At 39.6% G+C, this 16,993-nt stretch overlaps 1 protein-coding gene across 2 annotated transcripts; it reads right to left on the reverse strand.

The window, feature by feature from the left end:
* RB195_020916 (uncharacterized protein) lies at positions 1-16,702 on the reverse strand (the record flags this gene model as incomplete). 2 transcript variants are annotated; one of them, XM_064189460.1, is made up of 27 exons in its annotated part: positions 1-217; positions 487-620; positions 1,140-1,234; positions 1,311-1,410; positions 1,474-1,530; positions 1,831-1,901; positions 1,981-2,061; positions 2,127-2,283; positions 2,624-2,684; positions 2,752-2,816; positions 3,003-3,275; positions 3,386-3,498; positions 3,717-3,862; positions 3,919-3,994; positions 4,075-4,183; positions 4,294-4,389; positions 4,483-4,593; positions 4,710-4,832; positions 6,888-6,998; positions 7,277-7,399; positions 7,458-7,577; positions 13,319-13,393; positions 13,652-13,726; positions 15,175-15,267; positions 15,378-15,473; positions 15,582-15,656; positions 16,646-16,702. In XM_064189460.1, 27 exons carry the CDS (start codon positions 16,700-16,702, stop codon positions 1-3), a joined length of 2,910 nt encoding a protein of 969 aa, XP_064045342.1. The 2 variants fall into 2 exon arrangements, with proteins under 2 accessions (XP_064045342.1, XP_064045341.1); XM_064189461.1 differs by lacking the exon at positions 13,319-13,393.
* Positions 16,703-16,993: the final 291 nt, after the last annotated feature.

Here is a 16,993-nt window from a genome sequence, read left to right on the forward strand (position 1 = left end):
TTATGTCCTCTTATGGGTTCGACCTTTCGGCCTGCTGTTTTTAGAAGACGTTGGCATGTCTTCCTGTGGCAGCGAGTCGTTCTTGGCATCTTCAGATAATTTTGGTTCGCTTTTCACCGATTTCTTAAGCACAGATCTCCTCAATTTTTCTGGTTTGTTCTGGGAACCTGCCGTTCGACTGCTATCGCTGTCGGGTGTGCTGCGATTCGCTTGTGCTCTGAAATGTCTATTTATTCAGTTTTATTCCCCGTATTTTCGGAACAAGTATAAGATTTAATTCCCACCAAAATAATAAAATCGAAGCCCCCCTGATTACAGCACCCCTTTAAAACCAGAACAGTTAGTTTTAGAGCCGTACTCGTTGAGATCATTGAATCATTCAACAGAATGAAATGCAACGGAATATGACCAAACCAGAATATTCGAAGTTATTCACAGAGGTACTGTTTTAAACAATCTTGAAGAGAAGTTTTGAGAAGAATTCACCTTATACTCTTTTCAATTGGTACGAATTTATTCCACGTTTGGCCGTAGTTGTAGTCGAACAGCAACTCTTCACCGTATAGGATATGACGACTTGCATAAACACCTATCCGATGTTCACCGTTGACAATTTTTATCTGCAGAGGAAATTAAGCTTGCTCTGTTATTCCAATTCATCTTCCAAAGCAATTCAAATTAAAGACAACTAATAACGAAATTGAAGATGTTGAGGTCGCTGGTGAAACAAAGTAGAAGTCAATGTTCAATTCCCCCAATCGCCGTGAAAAACGGTGTGGAGAACGGCCTTAGTTCCTAGATGGTACATTAGAACTCGCGTTCCTTGCACACCCGTCGCGTCCACGAGCGCGCGGTCGGAAATCAATGAGGTCTCCAAAGTTAATTCAAGTAAAACCAATGGACAGGGTGCTGAGGTAAACGGAGCATACGAGGGTGGAGCGTTCCAACGTGCCTCGTAGGAACCAAAGCCGCTTCCCGCGCCGTTTTTCAAGACGGTTAGAGGAAGTTAAGCGTGATTGGACTCATACTCATTAACTACCATCGGAATTCCCACAGAGAATCCAACAAGAGACCCCAACATCGTTAATTTCGTGATATACTGCCTCTGACAGAAATAGACATGGATATTTTCACCACACCTCAGATGAGCAATTAGCATTATTATTGGAATGATTTGCAAATCGAATGAGATTCCCGACCCTGGTTGCGTCGATGAACTGGTCATTATTCATTCCTGAACAGAAATCAAATATGGTTGGAAATGTAGTGTTCCGTCATCAAGATCATCAATAACAACAAATGACGCTTACCAAAAATATAACTAGTGCAAAACTTGTCATAAATCAGTCCACGACGCTCAGATTCCCACTTTGAGATCACTTCTCCAGTATACTCGGCAATTAAATCACCCTAAAATGAACTATACTGACTTGAGTGCTACAAAAGATATTTCGTTTGAGAGAATTTGCAGACCTTGTCCGCTGTCTCTTGAATGAAGCAGCCCCATCCAGCAATCCCAGAGATGCCAACCTGAAAAGTTAGGCGTTTTGATGGTGGCATAGAAAAGAAGATATTTTAAAGGCAGCGTACCACAAAACTGATGATGCTGGGATCTCATCACAAAGTGATCCAGAAAAAGCATAGTTTGCAGCGCTGGTTGGATTCCCAACCCTGTACAACAGAGACTATTGCTCACGCCTTTTCTCGATAACCGGACCGAACTGAGAAAGGTCATGCTCATAGCAGTGAGCTACACTTCTACTTCTATTTATTCGTAAAGAGATCACAACACCATCAATTTCGTGAAATGCTTCCTTTAACCAAGAATACCTTGAGAAGTTTTTGATGACCACGCTGGAGAGGTACATTGCGACATTTCTCGCCATCCATAGAGAGATCATCTAAAATTCAATAAACGCGACTACGACGAGAAAACAGTAGGCATCATTTTTTTTAGGAAATAGTAGTTTATTAACTAACCACATTTGCACGATTTACACAGATCCGGGTCGCATTCCCATCTCGCAAAATAGCACTGGCACTGCTTTGTTCGACAGTTCCCTGCAGTAAAATCCTTTAATTGAACCAGTTGTAAACAAAACCGTATACGTAAAAAAACAATTTACCTGGTGCGCAACGACATCCTGGAAACCGCATTCGACAGTCTTGTGGGCATCCGCAGAACTTACTGCAAATTCCACTTCCTGACGAGCATACACACAGAGGATTTCCGTCACAATGACCCGAGTGTGAGCAGGGAACCATACGCTCCTTGTTCTCTACCTTAAAAGTTGTTTTTGAAGATTAATTAGTGAGCGCAATGAGTAACTGATTCTTTGGGCAATGATCGAACGAAAGTTCCGGAGGGAATTCATCAATCCAGACAAAGATTATCAGCTAAGCTACATCTCTATGGCGTGGACAATTAACTAAATGCGCACCCATAGGAGAAATCGGGTGAATTTCTAGGACACTTAGAACACTTCGAGAATGAATCATAATCATAGCAAAATTAGACACATTTGAAGACTGTGAGATCCGAGCTCTAGTCAAGAAGCTGTAGCTGAGAAATACTCAAAAATGGGACCACATTAACTTCATTCGGAAAAATTTGGAATCTCACCTGTCCTTTCCCATCCGCCCAAGTAAAGGATCGGAACGACCTATGCTTATCTTTGATTGACCTGTAAAAAAAAGTGAAACTTTAGTGTAATCACGCGACACTCTTTAACTAAACTGTGTAAAACGTACACTTTCTTTTGTTCCGGTGTCAGGCTTGGGTTCGCTTGAGCTAGTTGAGAAGCGAGGCGATAGATCTGAAACAAAACATGATAGTGCATACTAGCACGATCCTATATGGTCCATAAAAGATTAAGGAGTAAAAAGTTCCTAAAAAGAAGAAATAATCACACAAAAAATAGTACCGAATTTTCATGCATAGAAGGCAGCTGTGGAGAATAAGAGAACTCTAAAATCCATTTAAAAAAATCAAAAATAGTCACCTCACTACAGGTCCGTGGTTGCGCCCCGATATCTTCGCAGATCATTTTCATCTGTGCTGTTATTAGACATATTGAAGTTTTCTCCCCAGCCAACAGTGATACCAAGATATTCATTAGAGTTGGATTCGAGAATGGAGCAACTCGTCCGTTTCCAATTTGGCCGTTAGGTGGTATTAGAGGTGTCCCTCCTGATCCCTGATTCTTCCTGTTTCTTGGCGAGGTCGGTGTTTTAGAGGCTGCTGATCGTGTTCTCTCAATAGTTCCGTTTGAAGTCTTAACAAATATGATGGAAATAGTACAAATGGGCGCTGATAAAAAAGAACATTAAAGTGAAAGTTTGACACAATTAAGAGGGAAAAAGTTTGGAACGTAGATAAACCAACCGACTGTTCAGCAGCAGTCTCCAACAGATGACAATTCGGACCACATGGCGTTGGCCTTGGAGCTCGCTCTCCTTGACGGCGCTTGAAAGGTTTGATATCTTCATCATAAGGACCTACAATAATAACAATCAACGCAAAACGGCTTATGTATTAGAATTAATTAGTTAACATAGAAAGACTTCTACAAATAGTGTTAAGAAATCACTCCCTTAATACATTTGCAGAGGTAACGACTAAAAACTCATATTGTCGCATACTATGTGTTGTTAGAAAAAAGAAGAAACCGCTGCTGTTACTGCACGTTTACGTCCTAGTTAAGTGTTAAACTCACCGTGAAGTACACAGTCGTACTGATAGCATCGTTCACAGCATAGTACATTCACTGAATGAAAATTCTGATCACTCCTTGCTTTCAACTCTTGTGTGCTTTTCGAAGGAGTTCGACCCGGTGCGAATCTCTCCTCAAGATCTCCACGTCTGAAAAACGCAACAAGTATTTTGAGTCTTACAAGGTTAATTCTACAAAAACCTACGCTGTAACTAATTGCCGATGCGATAGTTTGTTGGGAAACAACTTAAAGATAGCATAGTAAATATGATCAATTATCCCTGAAACAAAGGCATTCAAATACGCCAAGTATTTGAATAGTTCACTTCTAGACAATAAAAATGTCGGAAAAAGGACTGACTTTCAGAGTTCGGGCGATCCTCCCAGTCATTTTTCAACAATTCTAACATTTGAAACATTATATAATCGTTAATATATTTATCACATCCTCGATCCGCACCATGGATGCCCTAAACAAACTCTCGTGGAAACGTCAGGAATTCTATATATGTGGAAGTATGACTCGCTGAATTATAACAAAAAGAAAAGAGAGAGAGGAAGTAACAGAAAAGTTCGATACCTCGTCATAAAGCTTTCTTAGTTCTGCACAAAACTGTTTATCATCATGGTCCTCACTGACAAATGGTATATGCGAGAGCCTGTGCTCTTCATCAGCCTATAAATTCTCATTTCTCATAAAAAAACATTCCGTTTACATTACAGAAGCGAATGATTGTAAATGATATGCATTTCTAATTGACAAACTCGCCCTGATATTACACTCTGTATGCACCCAGTAGGCTGTTCTTGGTCGAAGCTCAAGCGCAGGTAAAAAGCGCACGCCACATCGTTGAGCATTCATATTACGACAATCAGTAATCTAAACATAGACATAAACAATCAGTAATCTAAACATAGATATTCTACAAGGTAATTTAAGCGGAAAGAACATAGAACTAAATCTAAACTAAAACTAATCAAATCCTTTTAGAAAACCTTAAAATGTGTGATGAATTCGCCCAAATCATCAGCGTCTAGGTTGAGCGGTGTGGGAGTTGAGTCGTCATAAGTATGGTAACGACGAACAGGTAATTGTCCTACATTTTTCGCAAAAGCCGGCTACAAAAGAGAATATTTATTAATCTGAAATTCGTAACTGATGTAGATCCTTGGGTTAAACAAATCGTAACCCACTGTTGTACAATGAAGTTCGAAACATTAAGTTCTCATAGTATAAGAATATTTGCGACGAATATAAAGTTATGGAATGAGCAAAGGCTGGTGATTTAAATGCGGCGCATCACGAAATTGACGTAATACAGAAACCACAGGTAACCCGTACGAGTTCGGGCTGTAAACTACGGCGGCCAGCGTAGCTCTGTTCTACTTCCTCCAATCTTTGTTCAATCAAAAAACGGCGTAAAAGACGATGTTTTTCTTTGGAGGTAAGTTGGAACGCACCCCCCCCCCCCCCGCGCCGCGTCCACGAGCGAGCGGTCAAAGATCAGTGATGCCTTTCCACCAGTCTATTCAAGTAAACCAATGAAAAGACTCCTGAGGGAACCGGAGCGTGTACAACGGTATGTGTTCTAACGCACTTAGTAGGAACAAACATCGTTCTCACGCTTCGTATTATACAACTCAAACTCTAGAGTTCCCTGGAGTTTCCGTACTACGTCAATTTTGTGATATCGCTTGCTTTAAAGAGAGCGTATCGTAGAATTGACAATGATGGAAGCTCTCCCCGAGTAGAGATGTAGCTTACGAGTACAAGCGCAATCACTGTCAGTTACCAGTAGTAATGCAGAAAAAGGAGAACGAAAAAAAAAAACCTTATTTGACCCTGCCTCCGTCAACAATGCAACCTATTTAGTGATACAAAGCTAGGAACTCCGTCCAGCGTCTGCAATCCAGCTAATAAAACTTTGAAAAGCAGCAAAAGCTTCCCAACCTGTATGATCGTAGACCCGCTGCAGATTGCCGTTGGTCTAACACTTGCCATAAGTTGTATTGTTGAAAACACGGATTATAAAAGGATCTTTCACATGCCTTTTCCTGCATTACTAGAGGTACTAATCATGCTCACGCTCGTAAACTACGCTTTTACCCATATCTATTAGTGGGGAGATCCCAACGTCGCCAATGTCGTGATGCGCTACCTCTATTGAGATGAAAACATCGGAGTTTCCCAGAAATGTTGAGAAATGATTGTCTCAGTGTGACAAAAGACTAATGAAAAGGTTGTTAAACGCGGCATAACGATTTTGACGTGGTAAGAGAATCCTGGGAAAAGGAAAAGAGAAGGGGCTGTTGACTACAGGATCCGGAGTGGTTCAGGTCATCTTTCTATAATAAACGTCGAAGACGCCATGTTTTACTCAGCTATTCACTTCCAGTGATCATCTATCGATTGGTGAACTTGTCGACTTCGTAAAGACAGCTTTGAATCTGACGCTGCATGGGTTCCCCAGGGAAAAGCTAGCAATGGGGTTGTAGAGTGAGGAATCAGAGGTCTTTCCGCGCATCTCTCCCAAATCGTCGTAAAAAAACGGCGTGGGAACTGCGCTTGCTCCAACGAGCTACGTAAGAATGCACCAACTTGAATACGCTCCGGTTCCTTCAGCTGCCTATTCAACGGTTTAACTTAGATAGGCAGTCGAGGAAAACTCACTGGCTTTCGACCGCTACGAATTTCGAGGCGGCGCATACACAAAGATGGGGCGTTGCAACTGAAATCGTCGTGAAAAATAGCGTCTCCCACGCTGTTTTCTACGACAATTAGGGACAGATGACAGGCACTCCTTTAATCCCGTAATCTACTATCTAGCTTTTCCCTGGAGAGTCTATACCACGTCAGATTCGTGGTATACCGCCTTTAAATGGGAAAGACGTTTGAAGTTAAGAACGATTTTTACGGTCATCGCGGTCTATAGACGTTTTTAATGCTCTAAGTGGAGGCCGAGCACAGGAGTGCGGTTGAGTCCCCCTTTCCCTCCCAACTACACTTTACCCCGACATTCTCACTAGTGACCTCAAAGATACAACAGGAAGACAAGGATAAGCAAGTATCCTTATAACTAACATTTCACATTTTATGGTAAACTGATTATTTGGCGAAATAGCCATGCTCAAGACACTTTCTACCCATTGAAGACGTCTCAAAAAATTTCTTACCGCTTCCTCCTTAGCTATTCTATCGTTGTATCCTTTTATTACTTTGTTATAAACTTCCATAACTCTTCTTCCGCATTTCTTCAAGAACGCTTCGTCTAGTAATCGTTCATCCTGAAAAATTGCATTTAATGTCGCATAGCTTCATCATTCCTCATACTTCGATAATTTTGATAATCACAATCAAAATTTCCCCTTTTGCTTCTTCCCATCAAATTACTAATTGAACGAATTACTTCTCAATTGGATGAGAAAAAACTCAAATCCGCTTCACAAGTTGTATTCTTGGATCATACTTTGAATGAACATCCTTATGTAGTATGAATAGATGAATTTCTGCCCGAGAAACTAATGTGGTTGTTCGAAACAGAGCACAAAATTTACCAACAAACCTCGAATTCGTCGTCGCTTCCTAAACAAAGTAAGGACTCTTCAAGAAAGGAGCTCTCGCAATCCATACCGGAGAACGCTTCCTCGAGATCCATAATATTTTCATCATTATCCGGAGATTCACACTAGAGATGACAAATCAGCCAAAAATAACTGCTTCAAGTCCGCTTTGGTGGTCACTACCTTTTCTTTTTTAGCAGGTGCCTTTCTTTTACGACCTCGGTAACTACGCGGTTCACTGCCAACTATCGGCGCCATTCGTCTGGATGAATTTGGCGAGATAACAGTCATTGCGCCTGACTTCTGGAAGCAGTTTCATCGTTACTCCTTTGCAAAGCATGTAAGAGAAAGAACTTATTGAGAAACAACGCAAACAAACTGCATTTCTTTTGCTCAGCGAATGCATTAAACATGAAAACTAAACAGCGAAGACAGGAATCTATCTATTAAAAGCGCGGGTTTTCCAATCAGATCAGGTTGAGAAATTTACCAAAAATAGTAGTGGCACAGCATTAGTAACACTATACAATAACACCATTACACGGTGCGTACTATAAAAGTAACGTTAGTACGTCCATTCACTTCAAATAATTTGGGAAAGACCTTCACAAAATTACTGGGAATGAAACGTAATTCATTGAAAAAAAGGAAATGAATAGCGCAGTTCAAATACAGCTTTAAAGAATAAAAAGGCTAGTTCATAGAACTGTAATTCGAAATAATAACTAAAACCACTAACAACTAAGTAATATGGGAACAATAGGCAGAAAAAGTTGTTTCTTTCTAAGAAATTTCACTTTCGAGTGATATACCAGTCAAGAAAAAGATTTTGAAAAGGAGATACAAACATCACAGAGTTTATGAAGAATCATTACTTCTTCAGGAACTTCTCAAAAGAACAAAATACTAACAAGAAAGAGAAACTAGTGATGAGAATGGGAAAAAAAAACTATTTATTAGCGCGATAGATAACGTGGCCATTTTTTTTTGCTACAAGCCTATTTTCGACTGTTATTGAATAGAATAATACAACGTTTAAACATCTACTATCAACAGATTACGTGTGATTCAACCGTTGTATCTCTGTGCCATTGGCTAATATTATACTGCTTCTACCTGGATATCCTGGAAATAATATTTCCCACAAACGGAACTAACCATGAGTCCAAACCCATTCGTGCGACATTCTGTGGGATTGTTATTGCCAATAATACTACTCACGATGGCAGTTTATCCATATAAAAGCGACAAAAACTAAAGTGTAGAATGGTGAAGTCAAAGCTTCCGGCAATGTTATTATTCAATTTAAATCCTTCATAACGACAAATGCTTGTGAAATCCGAAGCACGAAGTGAAAAATATTTTTGTAAATGATATGTTATGCGGATTCTAGTGATTGGACTTAGAAGTTTCTACCATTTATAGTACAGTATAGTGAGAAAATATGACAAGGTAAGCAAAACAAAGTATTCATTAGCTCCAGACACAGCTTCTTCTTTGACTTACTTCTTTTCTTTGTAAATATTCCTAATCGCATTACTTGACGGTTCGATTGTTGTAGGAACAACTTGAATGTAAATATCAGAAAAGTGTATTAAGCATCAAAAATAATGAACTTACAGAGGCAACTCGGCCTGCTATTCCACCTCATTTTTGAATCTTTATTTTTTACCTCTACAGTATCAGCGCTTTTTCCCCTGTCCCAGTAACCTTTCGATAGCTTGCGATAAGTTCTGAATCACATGCTGTGACACATTACCACGTTACGGATACTTTTAATACGTGTTCCATACAGGCTAAGGTGCTAACTCTCAACATCACGGATGAGCTTGCGACTTTTTTAAAGCTGTTCTAAAGGTCGCTACGCAACACGAATGTTCTGGGTAATGAAAAGTAGCTCTGTCACAAGACGGAATGCCTGAATTCTCAGAGCTCCGTTCACGATTTTGACATATGTGACCTGATAGAGTGATGGTTTCCGATAGGAACAAAGTAAATAGTCCAAGAAAAGTAGAATTTCACACGTGGATCACTTGATCTTCATGTTCTCCTCCGGAATCTCTGCTGAACGCCAATAACGACTATAAGAATAAACGCGACCTCAGCTTGTACATGCTGTTCACCTATAGCTGGTAGTCATCAGCTTTTTCAAATAGTACAAATAAGTAGAGGAATTTAAGCGCTTGAATAACACTGAAAACTATTAACATAACAATCTTCTGGCCAAATTTATTGAAGCTTATACATCTGTCTTACTACATAATCGAAATTTTTATAATTTCAATTGTACATTTCATTTGCCATACTTCTTCCAGGCCATCATACGTAAATATTAGTGAGTGGAGGTGAACGAAAGAAGGCACCAACTTAACTCTAATTCATACTAAACTGCATACCAACACCAACCGCTATCGCTTTACTTTTCCGATTTCCGTTGACCGAAAATGTCAAAAGTACATGCGGTGATGAGTGCTTCCCAAAATAATCGACCAAAGAAGGAAAAGACCCACTGCACCTCAAATGTACAAAGATAAAAAGAGAATAACAGCTGTAAATCTAAAGAAAAGCAGCTGTATAATTTAAGTTCTGCTCTAAAATGTTCTATCCTGTAATTATACACCACGGTACGAATATGAAAACAGTGAATAACATACAACCAATAAATAAAGTACAGCTTAATGGAGAGTTGATTTTGAATAGGCAGCACGAGGACAATGCCCTCCATGATTGATACCAAATCCACGTCCTTAATTCATCGAATTGAAAGGGATGCGAGATAGAAAGTATTGTTTGAATATTCATTTTCAATTTCCATTTTTTTATGAATAATATGAAGACTCGGTACAGTATTTATTAGAATCCTGAGCTGCTGAAATGCCCAACACTTAACCACATTATGGAGCAAGAGATACCCAGTGAGATACAAAACTAGTCATTTTTTTTCCAAAAATGAAGAAATCAAAGGAGTAACAACACTTCAGAAAAAATTTCGCATAGAGTGTTCTAAAAAAGCGTCAAAACTTTGAAGTCACAGAGATAAAAGAGAGAAAAGTTCGCAGATGAGGTTTTCGGTAATAAAAAATTTAGTTCAGCGGTGCTAATTCAATATTGACACAATAGACTTCAAGACAGAAAATTTCTTGTGTAAACCAGTTCCTACAGGAAATGCGAGTAATTATGTAATATGACCTCCTGTTCACACTTTTTACTGTCTCCTGGTGACCTAACGAATACAAATAAAGTTCTAGACGGAAGACCTATCAAACAACGACTCGTCGTTTGACAGCTAAATATTTACAGATTAAAAAAGATGAAGTATCGGTCAATTAATCCAAATACTCCAAAAAAAGAATCCTATCGATAAACACATGCATACAAGACCTGAGCTATACGATTTTCGATAGAAGGACATTGAAATAAATAAGGTGTCGAAAAAGAAACAAATGAAAACAATATGGCATTTTTTAAAGACTATAAAATGCAAAAAAAAACGTTGTAGTCTGCCACAAACAGAGCTCGATTACAAAACTAGACAATGAGAAGATATTGCTCAGAATATTTAAGAAAATTTATTACTGGAACATTCCACTTCTATATGTTTTTTTTTCGCTAGATTACAAAAAAAAGGAGAAGTATACTCGTGCTCTAGCAATTACAAATCTACCCCCACCTGAGATAATTCCGTTACCGGGCAACAGAAAGTGTGAAATATGGAAGAAGGCAAGGAATTAGGAATTGGGGATCGTGATTTTCTCTAAAGAAACAGAGTAGTTCGACAAAAAACGTGATCCTACCAGGATTCCTTTATCACAGTAAAGAAAAAGAAGTTTCGTGCAGAAATACCAAATAATATGCATTAGCAATAGCCAGCAATGAAATGCACAAGTTACAGAAATGATTAAAACTACTAGGTATCTTGCCCATGAGTAACACTACAGGAAATATAGTTCAAGTAAAAAAAACAAAAAAACAAAAAACAAAGAAAAAAACGAAAACTTAATCTCTTCCATTCCATTGCTCTTTCGAACACCCCGCGACAAATTTTGGCGGGAAAAGATTCGATTGTTATGGCCACCATGGAGCAACATTATTGAGGCCTTACGCATATTCCTACATTTTAGTGAGGAAGGAGCTCGTAAAATAGTAGATGTGATACGTAGGAGATGAGATCTAAGAATTATCGAGCTGAGCAAATTTTATTGCGCTGAATTCACGCCAATCGATAAACGGTGGAGGTCAGCGGCAAAATGAACGAACCCTAAGGTTAGTATCTTTGACGGAACTATTATAATCCATGTTCACAACGTAACCTTTCGACAGCGTCCCTATCGTTTTGGTTGACCAGAAATGCAAACGTAAGCACCAGTATGAAATGTTTACATTAGGAAAAACAGCTTTATCAGTTCTTAGCGGCAGTTCTTAGTGATCCAATCATGCAGTCGCTGCTTCATAGCATACATAAGCTCGCACAGTTGAGTCTATAGGTCAACGAGTCAAGAGCTTTTTAGTGCTCTTAATTTTTTTTTGGCACGTAATCATTTGACACGTAATAGCCTCGACATAACGAGACATCCTTCTTCTTCCGCACAGAAAAGAAACAATAAAAAAGAGCACAAAATAAACAAAACAGAAAAAAAGAATTAAAAGCAGGAAGATTTTTCGGTTCGGAAGTGATAAAAGATTTCTGTCAGTGATTGTTTGAGGCATAATTTCCCAAAGGTACGCAATGCATGTTTATTATCTAATGAGGGCATGTTATTTTTAGTAAACTGGTGTGGGAGGAGATCTGGACCTAGAGATCCAGGGAACTTATTTGTAACTTTCGAGAAGTCGAGATCATTATCTAGTCGAAAATATTACCAACATAATGCTCAACCTAAGTTTATTGTTGCACTGATAAATTCACAACCGTTGCAGCTCTCAATGAGTGACTCGTATGTCCAATTTTCAGCACTTTTCCAAATTGGAGACCATTTTTCACCAGAGAAATGAAGTGGTGAATGAATAGGACGCCAGGAGAGAATCCAAATGCTATGAATTTGAGACCGAATGTGTTTTAGTTCCCGTCGTTTTAAAGCGAATGTGACATGAACCGGGAACCACGCAAAATTGCACATTGTCGAACGAACCGGTTAAACGCAGCGTTCGACACCGTACTGGAAATTTTCAAAGTTGGGATCTCTGCACTGATAAGTAGTGGTAGAGGCGAAATTCAGGTATGGTGGCCAAAAGACGCAAAACCTTCTACAATTCCAAATATTTGCTTCCCGAAAATGAGGGGTTTTGATCATTTCACCGTGATATTTGTGAACAACATCTATATCTTAGTAGGGAGGTATTTGTGGTTAAAGGCAGCATACCATGTATCTGAGGTAGTGCGGATTTCAGGTGGAGTATTTGTACACGGGAAAATAGATTATGGAGAGCGGTGTTATTCCGTTCATTTCTTCCTAATTGCCGTAAAAAACGGCCCGGAAGATACGGCTTCAGGCGTTTTGGAGCACTTTTTTCTACAGGGAGTTCGACTGGAGCGTGCCAGCCTTGTGCGACGCCGCATCTTCCGGGCCGTTTTTTTTACGGCAATTAGGAAGAAATGGACGGAATCACCTTCTCTTCATAGTCTTCCATCCCGTATACGAATACTGCACCTGAAATCTGCACCACCCCAGATTCGTGGGGTGATGCCTTTAATGCGCAACAAATGCAAATAAATTATCAAGGAAAAATCAAAATTTTCTTCTCTAACAATAGCAATGAATATAACTGGCATAAATAGACCAATGTTTTTTTTTTTTTGAAAATCTCAACCTTCCCTAGACTAGAGCTTAACAGCTTCTTTCTGGTGAAACTAGCCTCTACTCATTATGGTACGATACAGAAGCCTACCTTCAATGCTTCATAGAAAAAGCTTATTGGTGTTCAAAACGTTTCGCAAAAGTATTTTCTGAATGATTGACTACTCTTAGGAAGGAACTCTTAGGGAAAGGGAGAGCCTAATGTGAGTTACCATACAAATAACACAAGTAAAAATTGAATCGACAAACCTTAGCACCAGTTTGTTTGACAAGACGCGCTCTACGAACGCGTTTTGCAGATCTAGTCGTCACCGAGGTTGTCACCTGCGAGAAAACAGACTGCACATGAGCCAGGTACTGCGAAGTTTGCCACGAAACATTACTCAGATGGTTATTGAATTACGTGAACTATATAGTCATTCCTGGAGAACACAGTCACAACGAAGTGTTAGTCATTACTTCGTAAATCATTCGTAATCACAATAATATGCTAGAAGCATTTGGACTTCGTCGTTTTTTTTTTTGTCATAAGCTCCAACTCTTACTACTACCAGCTCATCCTTCTAGTGTTTAAAAAACTACCTTAGACGATGAGAATCTCGCTTTATATTCGGAATCTTGTGACGTGGGCGATGAAGGGGTGGATGATTCGGTTGACTGAAATTTGACTCGAATTTTTGAAGAATATGAGTGTAGGTAACCCTTACTTGAGTATATGAAGAAAGCAAAACAATGGCCCCAATTTCTAGCTACTAAACTATTGTTGAGCGCTTGTGTTCTCTTCCGCAACATCCTCTAAGACTGTCTTTGATAGTTACTGATCCTGATAATCATTACAAATAACTAGTCCATTTTTCAGAAGCAAAATAACAGTGATCCATGTGTTGGTGGAATTGACAAAGCCCCTTTCACTATAGGGTCTCATATTATTAGGTTGATGCAAAAATAATCCGCGTTTTTCGTTGCCTTATTTTTACGGGAATTTTTTCCCCGTTATACTCACCTTTAATATTAGACGTCGTGTAGCGTTTTGTTGCGCATTTCGTTGTGGTTATTAGTGCTGAAGAGATTTTGAACGAGAATCAGTATTTAGTAGGGTAGGGTAGGAAGCACCACCAAATCCAAGGTACGGCGTTGGTTCCAAACGCTTCGTTGTGGAGATACGAGCTTCGAAGATAAGGAAAGTCGCGGCCGCCCTTTTGAAGTTGACGACCACCTGCTGAAGGCAATCATCGAAGATGATCCGCTTAAAACAACACGAGAGGTTGCCCAAGAATTAGGAGTTGACCATTCAACAGACGTCCGCCATTTCTCCCAAAGATTTCGCCGTTTTGAGATCTGCTCAACGCTTCTGCTAGACCACAAGAACGATCCATTTCTCGACCGTATTCTCACGTGCGATGAGAAATGAATCCTTCGCGCCAACAAGAAGCGTCCTGCTCAATGGATGGACAAGGTTGAAGCTCCCAATGGAGCTTCCCTAGGCCGAAAATGCATCCCAAAGAAGACCATGGTGACTGCGTGGTGGTGTGCAACAGGTGTAATACACTACAGCTTCATGAATCCTGGCAAGATCACCACCACAGAGAAGTACTGCAAAGAACTAGACGAAATGCACCGGAAACTCCAATTTCTTCGCCCCGGCGCTGGTGAACAGAAAGGGCATTCTCCTACACCACAATGCCCCGCTACACATGTCAAAGGTGACGACACTGAAGTTGAACTAGTTAGGCTACGACTCTGCCTCATCCACCATATTCGCCAGACAATCGACTACCACTTTTTCAAACATCTGGACAGCTGCATAAGAGGTAGGATGCCCCAAAACCAAGGTAAAAACGACTTCCGAAAGTTCGTAGACTCCGAAAGCGGGGGATTTTTATGCAGCAGAAATAAGCAAACTTTTACCTCGTTGGCAAAGATGCGTGGACTATAGTGGTTCTTATTTCGACTGATAAGTTTGATTATTGATTGTGAGGCGAGTTATAGTGTTTCGAAGTGAATGCTTGAAAAATGAGCATTATTTTTGCAGCAACCTAACATATGTGTCCATCTCTTTCGGGTATGTTCAGCAGAGTTAAATGCAAATTATCGAAAAACAATACCGAAGAGAAAATGCCACTGGGATCTGTACGATGACATCTTGCTGCAGTGTTGTGAGAGCGTGTTACTGGACGATTTGACTCATGGGTCTTACCCTGAAAGATCAATACAATGCAGGCGTAATTTGATGATCTATTCCCAGATCCACTCTGATATATTACGGCTTATTAAATCCAAGATTTCTGGCAACATCTATCAAGCAAACCTTCGACGCATTACCGTTGGACGGTGAATTCTTAGCCGGTGCTTTCGAACGCAAACCGGTCCTTTTAGCCAGAATGACAGGTGGAGTCGGTGACAGCTGAAACGGAAAGTTCGTAACTTCAAGTCTGGTAAAGGTAATATATTACTCTAACTTCTTGTTTATCTGATTTGAAGCTAGTATTCTGAAAAGGCAAACAGATATTACCGTAATGCGGTCCTTTGCTTTCTCAATATTTCCACGCTTATGACGTCGAGACCGTCTTGCACCTTCGGATGAGCTCTGGTAAAATTGTCAAAGCTATATTTATATATGTATATAAAATAGAGATTATATGAGTATACGATTATATGAGTTTTATCATATAATCGTCCCAAGATATGGGAAAACAATTGTCTAGTTGATTGACATAATGACCATGATGAATAATGAAATTCCTAACAAACGCCCCCGTAAGTTACGCTCTTAACAGGTTGCGCAGCAGATTTCGAAGGTTCAGTGATTTGTAGCTAGCCGCTTATTTTGCTTCATCCCTGCCAAGAGGGATTCGCGCGACGTAATAATTGTGAAAATTCTCATTAATATCAATAGATTGTAGCAAGAAACTATGCGGGGTGGATTCAGCAGAGTGACACCTGGAAGGAGATCGCCGTGAAAAGCCAGCAATATGTTAAATTATGGGTAAATTGTTTTTTTTTAATTGTTAGTCTATATACTTTCGGTATCACTAAATGAGGAATCTTCGAACTTCTTAAACTAGAATACATTACGGCCAATGAAGAATCCGGTGAAGAAGAAGTCGACATCATCTGATATAGCGTGATAGCCATGATGGGTACTACCAACTACCAATACCAAGGTTGAAATAACGTCAGAAATTGGGATACGAATGAAACAATTTAAGGCAGCTTTTACAATAAGAAAAGAAGAAGTTCCAACAATTTTTTTTGTAGTTGCAAGGCTATCACCGAACAGGATATCCTAGGAAGATAGAGACAAAATTCGTCATTACTCACAGCTGCAGAGGCTTTTTCAGGGTTGCACCACCCTTTAAACGTCCCCATTCGATTATATGTGAATTTTTTTTTGCTACACGAGGACCTAGGCTACTTATTATTATGAATGAAAACTAGAAATTGGAGCCCAGTTCTACAGGTACAGGAGTTACAGTAATATCATCACACTCTAGCCCGATTATTGACGATATCCTTTTTGAATCTCGTAAACATCTTTCTGAAACGGGCGGAAGTACACGATGCAGGAATTATTACCGAACTGGCACTGCTTGACGTTCGCAAACGGCGAGTACGTTTCGGGCGTGGGTTCATATATCTGAAAACAAAATGAGGAGAGAAGCTTTAAAAATGCTACTAGTTTGACTTCTAGTAAATTAACATCAACGTAATTTACGTTATATATCCCAACTACATTATTTATCTCATTATCTCATCTTATTCTTTCACAATGGTCTATTTTATTATTCATCCGATGTTGTCCAACACTAAAACCGCTTTAGTGCCATACGTTAGAATTCACATCTCGTGTAAAATAATCCGTAGCATTAAACTATTCTGAATGCTCTCAAACACATATAGTAACAAAGAAAGGTTAAATCCATG

The sequence above is a fragment of the Necator americanus genome, chromosome II (genome assembly GCF_031761385.1).
Source record: "Necator americanus strain Aroian chromosome II, whole genome shotgun sequence".
Lineage (NCBI taxonomy): Eukaryota > Metazoa > Nematoda > Chromadorea > Rhabditida > Ancylostomatidae > Necator > Necator americanus.